General features: G+C 46.6%; 1 protein-coding gene across 12 annotated transcripts in view; it reads left to right on the top strand.

The window, feature by feature from the left end:
- Positions 1-18,575, top strand: part of PRRC2B (proline rich coiled-coil 2B) — a 91,873-nt gene that overhangs the window by 32,942 nt on the left and 40,356 nt on the right. For all 12 annotated transcript variants that reach the window (XM_072748332.1, XM_072748331.1, XM_072748328.1 and 9 more), the window contains exons 4-10: positions 672-774; positions 3,637-3,709; positions 7,866-8,009; positions 10,200-10,441; positions 10,904-11,025; positions 11,474-11,616; positions 16,886-16,976. In XM_072748332.1, the coding sequence (XP_072604433.1) occupies positions 672-774; positions 3,637-3,709; positions 7,866-8,009; positions 10,200-10,441; positions 10,904-11,025; positions 11,474-11,616; positions 16,886-16,976 (918 nt within the window). The remainder of the gene's footprint in view (positions 1-671; positions 775-3,636; positions 3,710-7,865; positions 8,010-10,199; positions 10,442-10,903; positions 11,026-11,473; positions 11,617-16,885; positions 16,977-18,575) is intronic.

The raw sequence follows: 18,575 nt of genomic DNA, 5'->3' as shown, positions 1-18,575 counted from the left end.
TTAAAAAGTGTTCATCACAGTTTTGCCAGTACTGGGGAAAAAAATTGGGGACTGTGGCCCATCCAGTTGTACTGTGTCACTAAAACAAAGAGGTAGATAGGTGTGTTATCCAGAAAGCACATTAGATATGTTAAGTAAAAAACAAGTTACGAATTGTATGTGTGGTGTCATCCCACTCATGTTAAAAAAATACTATATAGAAAAATCTGCTTGGCGTTTCTCTCTGGAGGATGAGATCGTGACAAGTTCTGTGTTATATATATTTATAAATTTATTTTTACTCTGGACATATATTTCTTTTATAAGCTGTAAGAAAAATCACATCTCAAAGCCATCAGGCCCTCGCCCGCCTCGCACTGCTGGGAGCTCTTGGTCAGGAATATGGGGCTCAAGCCCCTTCCCTGGGCTGACTCAGTTTCCCTGTGGCAACTCCTCCAGCACTTGTGTACAGTGAAGCCACCAGGTTTTGTAGGAGAAGCTCTGCCAGGGGCCAAGGACTGTCCTGCCCAGCAGATGGCAACTGGTAGGCCTCAGATGGGGCCCAGCTTCTCATGGGCTCCGCAATGTTAGTCTGCCGGGGACCTTACATGCTGCTGCTGAGCCTCTGGAGGCTTGGAGGGGCCTGTGTGTGCCCACGCCTGCCTTACCTTGATGCCCCCTGCCTTGTCTAGTTCCAGTGTGACGGGCTCTCCGCCGCAGGAGTCGCTGCCGCAGCCGGGTTTGCAGAGGCCTGTCTCCAGCTTACAGAAGCCGACACAGCCGAGCAGCCAGGAGGTAGGTGCTGTATGACCTGCTCCTTCCAGAAGCAAGCCTCATGGGTGGCCATGGGACAGGAGCACAGGAAATTGTCAGGGTTCCCATGAGGTGACTCGAATCTGCAGCTTTGGGAGAAAGACCCCAGATCCAGAACAGAGTACAAACACCCAATTTGCTTTCTGGTGACTTACTTTGAGGTGATGTCACTGGGCGAACTACAGGCTAGATCAGGGTCCCATGGTTGTGCTCCATGGGGACCACAGAAAGGTTGGGGGTCAGGTGAGCTGAAAAACAAAATTAAGCAAGCTCCTTTACTGTCGGACTTCTTGCCAGCATCTTTAAAGACTGGTGTCTAAGAACACACTTTGGGAAATACTGATCTGTGACCCTTTATTTGTTGATGCATTTAAAGTATTCTCCCTGGGGGATCCTGGCTGGCTCAGTCCATGGAGCATGCAATTCTTGATCCTCAGGGTTGTGAGTTTGAACCCCAGGTTGGGTGTAGAGATTACTTTAAAAATAAGGGCATCCTGGGTGGCTTAGTGGTTTAGTGCCATCTTCAGGCATGATCCTGGAGACCTGGGATCGAGTGCCATGTTGGGCTCCCTGTATGGAGCCTGCTTCTTCTCCCTCTGCCTGTGTCTCTCATGAATTTAAAAAAAAAAAAAAAAAACCTTAAAAAAAATCTTATAAATAAATAAACACACACCCCAATAGTGCTTTCCTAAACAGAAAGTCAGGATTTTTTTTTTTTTTTTTTTAAGATTTTCTTTATTCATGAGAGATATATAGAGAGAGGCAGAAACATAGGCAGAGGGAGAAGCAGGCTCCCTGCGGGGAACCCGATGGGGGACTCGATCCCAGGACCCCAGGATCACACCCTGAGCTTAAGGCAGATGCTCAACCACTGAGCTACCTAGGCATCCCAGAAAGTTGGGATTTAACCAAGGAAGGGCTCATAATGTATTCAGTCCATCGGTATCTGTGGATTTCAAGGATCAGCAGGAGGATATGCTTAGCTGGGAGCTAGAAATCTAGATGAGACATCTGCAGATCTTTTAGAAGACCACAAGACGTGTAGACAGATACTTAGCATTTAGCAGCTCACTGGAAAACAACCTGCACTACTGTATTTTAGTTTTGTACTATTCTCTGGGCAACAGAAGGTTTGAGGTGTCATCTCCAGCCACTGGGGAGAGTGTATGGCTTTGCCAGAGGGCACCCTCCCCCACCCAACACTGAATACTGAAATTAAAGAAAAAGGTAAAAGAAGTCCACATTCATGGGAAGCTCTGTATTCATTGGCCTGAATCTACAAGTGCCTGGTGCCTAGTCTGAGGACAGAGTTGAGTTCGAATCTGTCTCCTAGAATTTGAAGCTAAGAGATTGAGGGGAGCCTTGGTTTTACAGGCCTTGCTGTATGTCAGACTCCGCATTGGAGCTGCTGAAAATATGTCTGTTCCTGTACCCCGGTGCTGTAGAGTCTGGATTAGGACCTGGTGTGGTCCTGGCATTGTTGAGAAGATCTGCTGAGGGTCAGAGCCTTGTCTTGGGGCCAGCATGCTGGTCACCCTGCCCAGGGCTCAGCTCTTCCCACATAGTGGCGGTGAGAAGGGACTCCCAGTGGTTCTCAGCCCCCAAAGCCTCGCCCCAGAGGCAGGACAGCATATCTGCTCTTGTCAGAGTTATGGCAGGGTATTAGTAACGCTTCTTGGCCTTGGAGCCATCCTCTTCTCATTTGATGCCTTTGGTGGGTGAGGGCAGGGGCATCTTGGTGCTGGCTGTAGACACCAATTGGGAGGCTGTGGGACGGCAGGGCCCTGGTGCTCCTGTGCTTCCTGGGGGACCAGCCAGCCCTAGCTGTGCTGCCATGTTACATCGCTGGCACATCCCTTCTGTGGTCTGTGTGCAGGGGCCTGTGGCCATCCTAAGGCACTCAGGCAACTTCTAATAAATAAATGGATAGTTAGACCTGGTCTGCTCTGTATGGAAAGCAAGAGAGATGGCCATCTAAGCCCTGAGTGTGGTGATGCTCGTGATGGGAGGGGGTGGGGACAGGAAAGAGTAATAATTTAATGTGAGGTCTGACCCAGTAAGTGCTGAAACGTCATGCTGCACCAGTTTTATGTATTTTTACCTTCAGTTGGAAGAGGAAGGCTGCTAGGTTGAATGTTGTTGGAGAAAGGCAGGTGGGCTCAGTGGCTGGGGACTCGATGGGGCTTGGGACACAGGCTGAGCGGGGACAAGTCCTTGTCCTGCTCTCCTAATTGGGACTAGTCTCTCCTTTCTGAGCCTCATTTGGAATAGGACTAGAACCTTCCCAGAGAGTGGGAGGGTTTGCTCAGGCGGGGTGTGCCTAGCATAACGCCTTGCCTGCAGTGAGCTTTCAACACAGCTCCGAGGATTGCTTGTGAGCCAGGCAAGTCCAGATTAGCAGAGGAGGAAGGCCTCACTTGAATAGTTGTGTCTTATAGAATGACAGTAATTATGGAAAGTAGCGTAGTGGCCCATCCAGTGAAAGATCAGGCATGCCGGGTTTCCCATGCTGATGCTCCTCTATTAGTGGTGCACGGTTTTGGGGACACATGCTGGAATTGAGATCTAGTCTTTATCTCTTGAGCAAGGCATAGTAGCTGTGTGGGTGCGAGGAGGTGACCTGACAGAGTGTTCTGGAGTGCAGCGTGAAGGGGACGTGGGGTTTTGAGTCCTGGCTTTGCTGTGGGACTGGCTACGTGAACTGACCATGTCCCCTCCACCCTGATCCTCACCTTTGCCGTGGGCTTGGCAGCTCCCAACGCCCTGGCTATCGCACAGGTGGGAAGCTGGGTGGAAAGCAGGCCGGTTGGGCCAGCTCTATTCTCATTTCCTTCCTTCTTTCAGAACACAAATTCAGTGCCAGGTGGACCAAAGTCATGGGCACAGCTGAATGGAAAGCCAGCAGGACACGAAGGTGGTAAGTGTGGGTGGGTGGTGTTGGGCTGGGTGCGTGGGGAGGGACGAGTACCTTTTCTAGACTGTTGGGCTTGAGTCTTGGCAGCCCTGGGCCTAAAGCTTTGTGGAATTTCTCACCTGAGTGAGCTTCTGTTCCCTGGAGCCTTTACCTTTGCCCCAAGGGTGGGAGTGCTGACCCCACAAAGTCCGTCAGCTCTTTGATCTCAGAGAATGTTATTAGGAAAGACATTCCTCCTGGGGTGTGTGGGGAGGCTGGACGCTGGTCTGAGTTGGCTGCTGCTCTAAGTCGGCTCTGAGTCGGCTATCCCATCGGCGGAATTCAGATACCTGCTCACCGGTGTGGCTGACATGAGTCTGCTTCCTCTCTCCTGGGCCATCAAGGAGGAGGTGTTGCGAGGTGTGGTGTGAGCTTCAGGCCTGGGTTTATAAATAAGCCAGCCCTGGGAATTGAGCTGCTTGGTGTTGGATGGTGCCACTGGAGCATTTATGGCTTACACAGTATTTGTTACTGTTCATGTCGTGCCTGACCTGGGAAGCACTTGGAAGTTGTCACCAGCAGAGCCACAGCTGTGATAGCTCCACAGAGGGAAGTGGGGTGGGAGGGTGCCCAGTTTTCAGTGACTGCTGAACAGCCTATCAGAGGGCTTCCTAGGCAGGCTCAGAGCTCACCTGAGCAGAGAGGGCAGTCAGACTCTGCCCCCTGCACCCCCCGCACCCCCAACGACCAGAGCCCTCTCTGAGAATGCAGGCCCAGGCTCAGTGGGTGCTTTAGAGAGAAGCCAAAGATACATATACTTCAGCTCACTTCTGCATGAGCTCTCTTAATTTGTTACTGTTAGCTCAGATATTTCCAGCACGCTGCAAACCAACCTGGATGAAGCCTCTGTGCTGGAAGAAGAGGGCTGCTGGTGAGAGTAGTGCACGATTGCTCGCTCTTCTGCGAAGAGCACTGGCTGTCTTTTGTACCCTTTGCCCCCAGTCCTGGCTAATGTCTCGCCTGTCCCGAACTCTCCCCTCCTTGCCCGGCGCATGTGCCCCTTCTGGATGGGAATCACTGGATGGTTGGAAGTTCTGTCCCCATCTCCGGGGAGGACATCAGTCAGCGTGCCAAAGTGCTGTCAAACACCAGTTCCAGAGGAGCTCAGGGCAGGAGAGCTTGGCCTGCATATGTATAAGGGAGCTTTATGGACTCTCTGGTCTGTGGGATGAGGTAAAGGGGGCAAGACAAGCATGGGGTGGGGGGATGAGTGGGGCGGTGACAAGTATTATAGTTCCCTATAATTAGCTCTCTTTAAAGAGGCTTTATAAAGAGCATTCATTAGACTGATTTTACAGTGGTCTTTGCTTTCTAAAGCCTTTATTCTGTAAGGTTAGAACTTTAAGCAAATCAAATGTATTAATTTGTATTTAAGAAGAACTACAGAAGTTAAAAAAATACTAGTGTGAATTGGCACAACCCCTGTGGAGGGCAGCTTGGTCCTGCCTCTCCAGATACTAATAGCGCACCCTTTGACCTGGTAGTTCCACTGTGCAGAAATTGCCCTAGAATAGTTGCCTGTGTGAGAAATGACATATATACCCGATACTCATAGCAACATTTTTTTTTAATATGTCATTTATTTATGAAAAAGAGAAAGGGAGTTGAGAGGCAGAGGGAGAAGTAGGCTCTCCATGGAGCTGAGAGCCTCATGCAGGGCTTGATCTCAGGACCCTGGGATCATGACCTGAGCTGAAGGCAAACACCTAACTGACTGAGCCACCTGGGTGCCCCATCATTGCAACATTGTAATAGCAAAAGATTGAAAGTAATCACTTGAAATGCCCATCAGATTTTGGTGCTTTCATGAATTACTACTAGCCTATAAGGAGAAAAAGCGCTTTTCCATGGGTCTGGCAAACGCTCTAGGGTGTATGATATATTCTTAAGTGAAAAAAAGTGCAGAGTAGTATGTATAGTATGTTACTGCCATTCATGAAAAAAATTCAGATGAGGGAAAATACACTTCTAAAACATGTATGTGCATTAGAAAAGCATCTCTGGAAGGAAGCCTCAGAGGAAGGGAGGAGTGGAATTGGAAGCAGCCTGTTTTCTGAGGGTGTAGGAAGTAGGCAGGTGGGGGTACAGGCGTGGGAGTGGGGGAGGGTTTGTTCATACCTTTCTCCAGCTTCTTTTGATCCTGTGATTGTATTTCCTATCAAAACTAAGATGTGGGGCACCTGGGTGGCTCAATGGTTAAGCATCTCCTTTCAGTTCAGGCAAATAAAGATTTTATTTATTTATTCATGAGAGACACACACAGAGAGAGAGGCAGAGACACAGGCAGAGGAGCTGAGCCTGATGAGGGACTCAATCCTGAATCTCCAGGATCATGCCACGCTGGGAGCCTGATGAGGGACTCAATCCTGAATCTCCAGGATCATGCCCTGGGCTGAAGGCAGACACCCAACTGCTGAGCCACCCAGGCATCCCATAAATAATGTCTAAAAGCAAAACAAAACAAACTAAGCCATGACTTAGAAACTAATTCCAGAACATGACAAAATCCTCTGAGAACATCTGATCATTCATCATCGGGGAGGCAGTAGAACCCAGGAGCCCAGGAGGAGGTACAGGGGCATCCAGGGCGCAGGCAGGGGGCTGGGGTGGCAGCAGCCCCCAGCTCGTCTCCTGTGCTGTGGCCACAGGCCCATGGTGCATTGGGGCTATGGGTGCTTGACAGTGTTGCTCGCAAACATGTTCATGGCTCTGCACTTCTGAAGGACTCTTCCTGAGTCGATAGACCCCTCCATGTGGTCTGTTGGGTGGCCTTGGGCCTGTTTCAGTTGGATCAGCCCCAGGGGGCCAGACTGGTGCGAACAGACACCAGAGGCTTGTGGCTTGTGGCTTGTGGGCTCTGGTGTGGCAGTGGCCCCTTGCTGATGGCTCCTGGAACCCTAGGAAAACCCCTGATGTTCCTTCCTCAGAGTCTCAACGGCAGAGAACACATGGCCCAAAGGATTGGTAGTGAACGTGCTCTAGAGAGCCCTGCAGCCGTAAGGAGTGCTACTGCTTTAGTCTGGGATTCTGAGTTCTTCCCTTTATCTTTCTTATCTGTGGAGGGCAAGTTTAATTCCCATGTAGAGTGAGACCTTCGTGACTGCTAAGGCAGAAAAGAGTACTGTTTGTTTTTAAGCTTCCAATCTGTGTTTTTAAAGCATAGCTTTAATATATCCTCCTTGTCAGTGGTTTTTGTTAAAAAATGCTCAAGCAACTGTGAGTCGAAGGCCCCCTCACACAGTGGCAGTTTCTTTGTGACACTTGGAGATTGTCTGTCAGGTTGTCCCCCTGGCAGGTTTATTTGACCCTGGATCTTTTTACTAAGTGGAGTAGAGAATGAATTGCTGCCTCTTGTGTTTGCACTAATCCCAGCTGCGTGTTTCTGGCCAGGTCCCTGCCGTAGTTCACGGGTCCATGAATCAGTAATTCCGAGAATGATACTGGTCCGGGGGTGGGGGTGGGAATTGGGCTCTGCCGTCTAGGGAACAGGCATAGCATGGCTGGACATTGCGCTGTGTACTGCCACTGTTGTGTTAAGTTTATATGGTGCTGGGCATTTGTTTCAGATAAAAGCACCAAATGCCACCCTGGACCCTAAAAAGGCACCATTTTGTCTGAAAGATGATTTGATTTCAGGTTCCTGATGCTAAGCGCTGGGAGGGTCTCCCCCAAAGTTAAGGAAAGGTTTCTTCTCCAAGGAACCTATAGCATTGGGGAGTGGATGGGAGAGGGAAGGAATGAACAGATCCCAGGATCACAGGACTGAGATGTTTGTTGCTCACGAGGGTAGATCTGGGGTGGAGGCCTTGGGGGTGGGGGACCATTTGCTGCCATTACCTCCACACGAAAGCAGCTCACCTCCCTGGGCTGATTTCCCTGAAGACTTTCCTGCCCTTTTTTAGGAGTGGGTAAGGCTCTGGGCTGGGGCAGCTGTGATCTGCTCTCCCTTATCCTTTGTCAGCAGCCCAGCAGATCATCTGCATCTGGCTTTCCTTGTCCCCTGGGGAGCGCACATAACAGGAACAGGCTCCAGGTGGGATCCAGGCAGCGTGGCTTCCGACCCATGGGGCAGCAGAGGCCCTTTGGTGCCACTCACCGAGCCCTCTGCTTTTCTCGACAGGTTTAAGGGGCTCAAGCCGACTGTTATCCTTCTCTCCCGAGGAGTTTCCGACGCTGAAAGCAGCTGGAGGGCAGGACAAGGCTGGCAAGGAAAGGGGCGTCTTCGATCTGTCGTATGGGCCAGGACCAAGCCTCCGCCCTCAGAGTAAGTGCACTGTGGTCTCTGTCTGGGCATGTGTGGAAACAGTAGGCTGCCCTTCTGCCTTCTAGTGGCATGTGTGCTCTCAACGAGCTGGTGCTCCCAGGCTCCAGGCTCTCTGCCTGGAAAGTATGCTTACTGACCCTGTGCCTGTCCCCTCCCTGTGGCACCTGTTCCCTAGGCTGGTCTGGAGGTCGCTCCTCTTTTCTCCTCTGAATTGAGCCAAGCCTGTCTGTCTCCCCCTGTGCTGTCATCAGACAGAAGGACCAAGGGCCCATTTGCTTCATCCCTGATTCTGGAGCTGGTTTTCTAAGCCAGGGGCTCCTAAACCTTGCTGAATCCTGTCTGGATCCTTTGGGGAGTTTGAAAAAGTCTGATTTCTAGCCCTCCTCCATCCCCAGCCAAATTAGAATCTCTATTTTTTTTTTTAAGATTTTATTTATTTATTCATGAGAGGCACAGGCAGAGAAATAGGCAGAGGGAGAAGCAGGTTCCCTGTGGGGAGCTTGTTATGGGACTCGATCCCAGAACCCCGGGATCACAACCTGAGCCGAAGGCAGATGCTCAACCACTGAACCACCCAGGTGCCCTAGAATATCTATTTTTTAACATCCTCCTCTGGGGTTTTGTAGCCAGCCTAGGATTGGTCTCCACAGTCCCCTCATCTCGGGTCTGGCCAAGGAGTTGGCAGGGTCATATAGCAATACTTGTAGGTAATTTTTTTTTTTTTTTAAATGGCCTTGAGTGGTTAGAGATTAAAATTTTGTCTGGGGAAGAGATTTTCCATCTGTTCTGACTAGGGATTGTGAAATGGCTCTTTGTTTGTTTGTTTGTTTGTTTGTGGATGGATGGGGGAAGGGAGGGCTTGAATAGATCCTGAAACATGAGGGACTTTTGTCTGTTTGTCTTAATTAATCTGCATCCCAGTGTCAGAACTGGCACCCTGTAAGTGAAATGATCAATAGGTGACTCTAATGGAGCATACTACCTTTTCAGTGGCCTGTGTCTGGGTTATTTCATCTGCTCCAAATAATGTAACCAAATTCCTCAAGCCAAGAATTGTAGTTTTCCGGGATCAAGCTGGGCTGCTTTGTAGAACCACAGAAGTTTAGAACTAGAAGCTGCTTTTGGGATCAGTTCCATCTCCTTATTTGAGAAGATGAAGAAGCAGGTGTGGCCAGAAAGGTAATCACAGGACTTGCCCAAGATTGTATTCAAGGCAGTTGAATTGCTGGGAGCCGACTCTGGTTTTGTGGCTTCTGTGCTTTATCTCTTTCTCTTAGTCTCAAGTACTCAAGGACTTCATGCTTCAATTCCTAACCATACATTGGCTGAAAAGGAGCGGGCTCATGTGATTTCTCCTTTGCCCCTAATTCCCCCAGTACTTGTTAAGTTTGACAGTGGGGGGAACATCATCTTAATAGGATAGATAGGTTGGCGGGTTCAGACTGTGAGCTGCAGGAGAGCCCCTGAGCCCAAGCAGAACAAGTGGGGGTGAAGGCCTGGGAGGTGGGGCCAAGGACCCTTTCATGCCCCCACTGGAGGGAGAGGGGCTCTGCTTTATCTTATGAACTGTGGAATATTTGAGCAGAGGTGTCACTGTGAAACTGAGTTGAAACATGTCAGGACTTAACACCAGTTTTCGAGGTTTTATTTTTAAGTCATCTCTGTGTGACACATGGGGCTCCAACTCACGACCCTGAGATCCAACTCTGAGATCCAGAGTTGCATGCTCTACTAACTGAGCCAGCCGGGTGCCCCAGGACTTACCTCAGTTTTAATGTAAAGCCCAATGCTGGGCTCAGTGCTGATCCTGATGGGTCAGTGTTTATGAGAGAAATGACCCAAGGCTGTTTTTATTGGGGCTGTCCTGATTTCTTCGTGTGTTAGATCTGTGGGTATATGTGGTTTCTGTTGACCAGCGAAGACCATGTCTTGTTTACACTTGCCTTCTCTGTGAGTGGACCTTGCTTTGTATTTCTCTTACAACCAGACTTCCCACAGCAAGTTTGTACTCATTGGCCAGGTGTCTGCCCTCCACCTTCCCTGGCAGATTCGACCACTTGACTCTTCACTTTTGGGTTTTTTGTTTTTGTTTTTGGTGAACGAGGGGGGTCCCTCGACCTTCAGAACCTCACACAATCCCTCCTCCCCCTTCCTCTTTCCTCTCCCCTTTTGCCCCCTTTCAATTTCCAGATGTGACAAGCTGGAGGGAGGGCGGTGGGCGAAACATAATTTCTGCCACGTCTCTGAGCGCCTCCCCAACTGAGCTGGGCAGCAGGAACTCGAGTGCGGGAGACGGAGCCCCCTCCTCGGCATGTACCAGCGATTCTAAGGACCCCTCTCTCCGCCCGGCTCAGCCTGTCCGAAAAGGGGCTTCACAGTTCATGGGAAATGTATACCACCCACCTACATACCATGACATGCTTCCTGCTTTTGTAAGTTTTCAGAGTATGCATTTTTTTTTCCCATGAAGTTGGATTGCTCGTGTCCAGCAGAACCTCCTCTAAGTGGTTGAATGTCCACCTCAGTTTTCCTCCCAGTGTCTTTGCCCTGATAAGCCCTACCTTGAAAGTTTCCATTACTTCAGCGTTTTTCTCTGCCCCTTTTCAAATCTTAAGGGTCTTCGGCTGCTTTCCCTGGTGATGTAGATATTATTTCGGCCTTGGTTCTTTAGAGAAAGGAGAGGCAGGCATTGCCTAAGACGCCACAAGTCCCCAGGTGTACTTCCTGACAGCAGGAAAGAGATAGGGGAGACGGGGGTAGGATGAACTGGGCAGTTCCAAGACTTGCCTGTCTCTTCTTCCCAGTTTCCATTTTCCAAAACAAATTCTAATGCAGGTGGAACTTAGAATTTAAACCATTATCAGAAAATCCTATTCATTGATGTTATGTTTCAGATGTGTTCACCGCAGTCATCAGAGAACCAGGGTACAGTGGAACGAGGATCTTTTCCCCTTCCCCAGCTCCGTCTTGAACCCCGTGTTCCCTTTAGACAATTCCAGATGAATGACCAAGATGGGTAAGGCTACTGTATTATAGTCACATTTGTAGAGAGTGGCTCTTTCCACCCCGCTTGGGGGCATTGTGCAGGATAATGGGCTGACATATGAAGGTGCTTTGTCTTCGAGACTACAGTGGACCTGAAACCACCTCCAAGCTCCTGGGTGGGTGGGGTGGCTGGGATCTGGAGCTGAATGAGGTTGGGTTATGATTGTAAGTCCTGGATGAGTTTGTGGCCATTGCCCTAGGTGCTAGCGCTGAGGATATGAAACTATGAAATGAGCCAGAACTGCTCTCTGGGCTGTGTTTGTTCCTTGTAGGTTTCTTTTCAAAGGAGAGGATTTAAGTCTTAAATGCAACCATGAACCTTTGCAGTTTTGGACTTATATTGGGGAAAAGTATTGGGTTTTGCTTGCATCTGTATACTTGACGTGAGGCCAGATCTTTACTCTTTTTGCCCTCGGCAGAAAAGAAAACAGGCTGGGAACAACTCGCCCCATCCGCCCACTGAGGCAGCTGGTGGGACGGGCGCCGCGGCCCACCATCATCAATGCGGAAAACCTGAAGGGCCTGGATGACCTGGACGCTGACGCTGATGACGGCTGGGCAGGTGGGTCGGGGGCTTTCAGGGCCAGGGTTGCCTCTGCCTGCCGGGCAGCAAGGTGGCTGTGTGGCTCTCAGCAAGCTGGAGTGGCACCATCCATGGCTTGTTGCCAGCCATTGCTTCCTCACTGAGCCCTGTCTTCTGTTGGTCTTCGGTCTTGCTCTTAGATGTGGGGAGATTTTGTTCACTTTCTCAAAAGACTTTTTAGAATGGAAAAGTTAAACAAACGCGTAAATGGGGTAGTGAGCCCTCAGCTTCACATCCCCTAGCTTCAACGAGTATCAGCCCAATTGTTTTCTCTGAAGATTCTTTCTGTGTCTTTGCTTCCAAGTAAATTTCAGTTACTCTGAAAGATACTCCTCTTCATTGCACAGTTCTGACAGAGAGATGCACGTGTGTGGCACACCTCTCATCAACGTGTGGAACCTTCCCCCTGCCAGCCAGCCTTCCTCCCCCGGCCTTACCCAGGGCCTCCCCTCCTCTGATCGAGGTTCCGTTAGGAACGATGTTTTCATTTGTGTTCAGCAGATACCCAGGAGTGGAATTATTAGGTCAAAGGGAAGGTGCTTGATTGGGCCTTTTAGGCCCCACCTACACCTTTCTCCATGGTGGCCATGCCAGGTTACATTCCTTGCTGTGCAATAGGGTTTGAGGACCAGGTTTCTCTGCGCCCTCACAAACTTCCACGTGATTAGTCTTTTTAATTTTAGCCATTCTAGTGGGTGTGTAGTGGTGTCTTATTATGCTTTTAATTTGCATTTTGCTGATGACTAATGATGATGAACAAATTTTCATGTGTTATTTGGCTTCTGGTGTATTTTCTTTTTTTTTTTTTCTTTTTTCTTTTGAGTGGCAGGATACAAGTCACAGATACAAGTCCCCTGCAACTTAATGTCTTACAAATATTTTTTCCCATTTCTTGCCTACCTTGTCTGTTCTTTTTTTTTTTTTTTAAGATTTATTTATTTGAGAGAGAGAGAGAGCACGCACACATGAGCATTCAAGTGGGGGGAGGGTCAGAGGGGGAATGAGAGAAAATCCCAAGTATACTGAGCCCCACACAGGCTTTAGTCCCAGGACCCATGAGATCACGACCTGAGGTGAAACCAAGCAAGAGTCAGATACTTAGCCAACTGAGCCACCCAGGCACCCCTTGTCTGTTCATTTTTTTTAGCACTGTTTTGATGACCCAAGGTGTTTTATTTTGATGAATTTTAATTTATAAATTTGGGGGGTTTTATAGTTATTTCTTTTGTGTCCTGTCTAAAAATCTTTTTCTCTCCTTGACAGCAGAGATACTCCCCTATTTTCTATCGTTTCAACTCTTACTTTTGGGTCTGTGGTCTATGTTGAATTAATCTTTGTGCATAAGCTAGGAGTCCAGGCTCGTTTTCATCCGTAAGGATATTTAGTGGTTCTGCACCGTTTGTTGTTTGGGCTTTCCTCTCCATATTGAATTGTTTGGCACCTTTGCTGAAAATCAATTGACCAGATAAGTGTGGGTCTATTTCAGGACCCTGTTTGTTTCCTTAATGTATTTATTCTTCCTTATGCCGATACCACACTGTAGCTTTATAGTAAGTCTTAAATTCAGGCACCGTAAGCTTTCCAGCATTGTTCCTTTTCAAGATTGACTGTTTTTTTCAAGGTTATTTGACTGCAAGATCTTTTCATTCCCATATAAATTTAGAATCAGCCTGTCAGTATTTACAGAAAGCCTGCAGGCATTTTGGTTAGGACTGTGTTGAAGGTATTGCTGGATAAATACCTTAATTTTGAATCTTCCATCTGTGAACTGGTTGAATCTGACTACTCTTAGCTTTGTTTCAGTGTTTTCAGTGTGGAGGTCTTGAATATCTTTTGTTAAGTTTATCCTAAGTATTTGGTGTTTTTTTTTTTTTTTTTTAAAGATTTTATTTATTCATTTATGATAGATGTAGAGAGAGGGGGCAGGGCAGAGACACAGGTGGAAGGAGAAGCAGGCTCCATGCCGGGAGCCCTACTGGAACTCGATCCTGGGACTCCAGGATCATGCCCTGGGCCAAAGGCAGGTGCTAAACACTGAGCCACCCAGGGATCCCCAGTATTTGGTGTTTTTTGATGCTGCTGTGCCTGGCATTGATTTTAAAATGTAATTTCATTTTTTTGTTTCGTGTTGTAAACGGTTGATCTTTGTGTATGGACCTGTACCAGGCACTTTGCTGAATCCTACTGATTAGTTTTAGTTGATTTCTTAGAATTTTCTACATAAAGCATCTTGTTGCCTATAAATAGGGGCATCTTTGTGTCTTCTTTTCAGATTATACGCCTTTTATTTCTTTTTCTTGCTTAAATACAGTGTGGTACTTCCAGTACAGTGCAGTGTTCAAGTTCTTTGTTCCTGATCTTGGGGAGAAAGTGTTTGTGTTTCACCTTTAAATCTTATGTCAGCTATAGGATTTTGGGTGTTCTTCATTAGATTGAAGGGTTTCCTTTTATTTCTAGTTTGCTGAGTGTTTTGTTCTCTAAATCATGAATGGATATTAAACTTTGTTGAATAACTTTTCCTGTGTCTGTGATCGTAAGATTTTTTCCCTTTGTTTTGGTAACCTAGAGGACTGGATTGATTACTTAATTATTTATTTATAATGCTAAACCAACCTTAAATTCCTATTGCTCCACCTTTTTGTATGCCTAGATTCAGTGTACTTATATTTTATGAAGGTTCTTGGTGTCTTCATCTATGGTGGATACTGGTCTCTGATTTTCTTTTAATATCTTTGTTTGGTTTTGATCTTGGGTTATGCTGGGCCTGTAGATGAGTTGGAAAATGTTCCTTCTCTACTTTTTGGAAGAGGTTTGTAAGTTTGGTATTATTTCTCACATAAATGCTTGATAAAATTCACTAGTGAAATAATTTGACCCTGGAGTTTTCTTTGTGGTAACTTTTGTGATAATAGATTTAATTTCATTGATTATAGAGGTGCTCAGATTTTCTTTGTTGTTTTGTGTCAGTATTTAATAAGTTATATTTTCAAGCGATTTGTTTGTTTCTTTTTTTTTTTAACCTTTTTTAATTTATTTATGATAGTCACACAGAGAGAGAGAGGCAGAGACACAGGCAGAGGGAGAAGCAGGCTCCATGCACCGGGAGCCCGATGTGGGATTCGATCCTGGGTCTCCAGGATCACGCCCTGGGCCAAAGGCAGGTGCCAAACCACTGTGCCACCCAGGGATCCCTGTTTCTTTCTTTTTTTTTTAATATTATTTATTTATTCATGGGAGACACACAGAGAGAGAGAGAGAGAGAGAGAGAGAGAGAGAGAGGCAGGGACACAGGCCGAGGGAGAAGCAAGGCTCCACGCAGGGAGCCTGACCGTGGGACGCGATTCCAGGTCTCCAGGATCATGCCCTGGGCTGAAGGTGGCGCTAAACCACTGCGCCACCGGGGCTGCCCGATTTGTTTCTTTTGAGTTGAATTTATTGGTATAAAGTTGTTGATTGCATTCCTTTTCTTTTTTGATGTCTGTGGGCACTGTAGTGATAGCCCGTCTATCGTTCCCAGTAATTGGGTAATTTTTATTTTCTCTCTTTTTCTTATTCACTTCTGCCAACAACTTACTCTTTTTATTAATCTTTACTAAGAGGAAGTTTGGGGCTTTAATTTTCTCCATTTTGGTGGATTGTTTTCTATTTTATTTATCTGTTCATTTTAATTATTTTTTTTTCTTTCTGGATTTTTTTTTTTAAGATTTTATTTATTTATTCATAAGAGACACAGAGAGGGAGAGACAGAGACACAGGCAGAGGGAGAAGCAGGCACCATGCAGGGAGCCCAATGTGGGACTCGATCCTGGGACCCCAGGACCACACCCTGGGCTGAAGGCAGGTGCTAAACTGCTAAGCCACCCAGGGATCCCCCGCTTTCTGGATTTTTAATTTAATTCTTTTATAGTCTGAGAGCATACACTGTATGATTTCAGTTTTTTCAACTTATTGAGACTTATTTTATGACCAGGACATAGTTCAAGTGCATTTGAAAAGAAAGTGTATTCTGCAGGTGACCATCATGGTCTGTAAATATCAATTTAGTTACAGTCAAGGTGGTTGAAGTGTCCTTCAGATCTTATATACTTGTATTTTTGTCTAATTCTCTTAGGTACTGAAAATGAGGTATGGAATTCTCCACTGTGACTGGATTTATCTGTTTCTGCTTCATTGGTTTCAAAGCTGTTATTAGGCATATGCACATTTCTAATTTTTCTGACATATATTGATCCTTTAGATGTCCTATATCACTAGAAATGCGAGTTTCTTTTGTCCCATGTTAAAATCATTGCTCTGGTGTTACTGTTTTCATGTGTGTCTTTTTTTTTTTTCTTTAATCCTTTTCCTTTCAACCCAATTGTGTTGGGTTGAAACACTTTTTCATCAAATCTGCCTTGTAATTATATTGGACTTTCTGTTTTCTTTTTTAAAAGATACAGTTTGTAGAACAAATTTCACATACCATTAAATCCATTCTTTTAAAGTCCACAATTCAGTGAATTTTAGTACTTTCACAAGTTTGTGCAGCCATTTCCACTGTCTAGTTCCAGAATATTTCCATCACCCACAAAAGAAGCACTGTACCATTAGCATGCATTCCCAGTTACCCCCTACCCCCACACACATCCTCTGGCAACCACTAATTTACTTTCTCTCTCTGTGGTTTTGCCTATTCTGGACATTTCATATAAATGGAAGCACACAGTATAGTGTGTGTGACCTTTTGTGTCTGACTTCTCTCACTGAACATGTTTTCAAGATACATCTCATGTTCATTTTCATGGCCAAAATACTGTTCCTCTGATTGGATCTCCCACATTTTGTGTGCCCACTTCTCCGATGATGGGCACTTTCTGTCCCCCTGAGCCCCTGAGGCTGGGCAGTGCCCTAGGGCACAGCAGCAGCTCATACATCCCATTGGCCAAGTCTCTTTGTTGCCTGGTTGGACCCCTGTCTAGTTTTGCCTGCTATTTTGTTCACCCTTCCATACCTTTTACTACATTTGTAAGATATTTTGTCCAGATCGAAGACCTGTTATCTGTGGAAAGGTTAATCTGACCAGGCTGCTTTGCTGTCACCCAAAGCCATAGCTGTCCCTCACCTTATCCGTGGTGTCCGTCATGATAGCGGTTGGCCAGGTTGCCCTCCCCCTCGATTGAGCCAGTATAAGCCCTGACTGGAGGAAACCCCCAGGATGGCGCTCTTAGCACTGCTGAGACTTGGCTCTTTCTTGGTCTCCCTGTTGTAGGCCTTCATGAGGAAGTGGACTACTCAGAGAAACTGAAGTTCAGTGATGATGAAGAGGAGGAAGAAGTTGGGAAGGATGGCAGGCCTAAGTGGTAAGGATCCCCCCATCCTTCATACTGTAGCCAGATGCACACGCATCAGTGCTTATTGGCACAGCCGTTGTGCTGGTCACCACGCCAAGTGCATTTCCTGGTCACAAACTGCCTCATAGGGGCAGATATGGTTTCCATGCTGCTGATGGGACAGCTGTGTGGGACTGGAGCCAGAGTGTACATCCCGGCACGCTTGGCTGGCTGGCTGGCTGGCTGGCTGGCTGAGTCCTAGTGGTTTTAACCACTGTGCCAGTATTTTCCTGAATGAGTTTGGACACCACTTGTTCCACAGATCACTTATGAATCTGGTGCCCAGAAAGGTTTCTCTGGCCAGGCAAGTTTGGGATACCATGGGGTTCAACTTACTGCTTTACTCCAAGGCTGCCCAGAGCCAAGGGTATGTGTGCTGGAGCATGTTGGGGGATCTTTGAGAGATGTGGGAAAAGCGCTGAGTGGGGTATACCATATTTCCTGAACTTACTTAACCATTTCATTTTTTTCTGCCCTTTTTAGATCATTTCATTGGATTAATTTACCTATAATGCTCTTTGGAAAATACTTCATTGTAGTTTGGTCCCTCTAGTTTTGGTCCCTCTAGTTTTTGGTCTTAATAGCAATAGATTGATTGTCTAGTACTTTTTTTAAAATTTATTTTTATTTTATTTTATTTTATTTTTTTAATTTTTTTTAAATTTTATTTATTTATGATAGGCACACAGTGAGAGAGAGAGAGAGGCAGAGACATAGGCAGAGGAAGAAGCAGGCTCCATGCACCGGGAGCCCGACGTGGGATTCGATCCCGAGTCTCCAGGATCGCGCCCTGGGCCAAAGGCAGGCGCCAAACCGCTGCGCCACCCAGGAATCCCTAAAATTTATTTTTAAAGTAAACTCAACCCCTAATGTGGGGCTTGGAGTCTTAACCCTGAGATCAAGAGTCACATGCTCTACCAACTGAGCCAGCCAGACTTCTCTGACTAGAGCTTTTTTTTTTTTTTAGGAAAGATTTCATTTAGTTATTTGAGAGAGAGAGAGCACACACAAGCAAGGGAGGGAGAAGCAGACTCCCTGCTGAGCAGGGAGCCCTGATTTGGGGCTTCATCCCCGGACGGGATGATGACCTGAGCCGAAGGCATATGCTTAACCCACTGAACCACCCCGGTGCCTCTGGCTAGTACTTTTAAAATAATACCTATGGCTGCTTTAATTTGCTTTTTGATCTATTTTTTTGAATACTAGCAAACATGAATGCTTTCCTTTGTATGGAGTTGCTTATTTCCTTTGTATATTTATTTATTAGACTTATTATATCTGCTTTAAAATGTGATTAGTGTTTTATATCCTTTAGATATTAATGCTTTGATGGGTTTCCATTTGTCGACTTTATTGTCAATAACCAAATGTCTATAGTTGAGTCTGCTGCTCTTTTTCTTTGTATTCCGTGTTGGTTGCTTCAGAGCCCTTCTTCTAAAAGGAATGGGCAGTGACCTTCTGCTACTTTTTCTCCTATCCACAAACAGTTAACTAATTGAAGCTTCTCTAATTTATTTTAATACTATTTTATTTTAACTGAAGCTTTGAATGCACTTGAGAAATATCTGT

The sequence above is a fragment of the Vulpes vulpes genome, chromosome 2 (genome assembly GCF_048418805.1).
Source record: "Vulpes vulpes isolate BD-2025 chromosome 2, VulVul3, whole genome shotgun sequence".
NCBI lineage: Eukaryota > Metazoa > Chordata > Mammalia > Carnivora > Canidae > Vulpes > Vulpes vulpes.
Note: the sequence above shows the minus strand (reverse complement) of the source record. Positions and strands in the feature narration are given on the sequence as shown.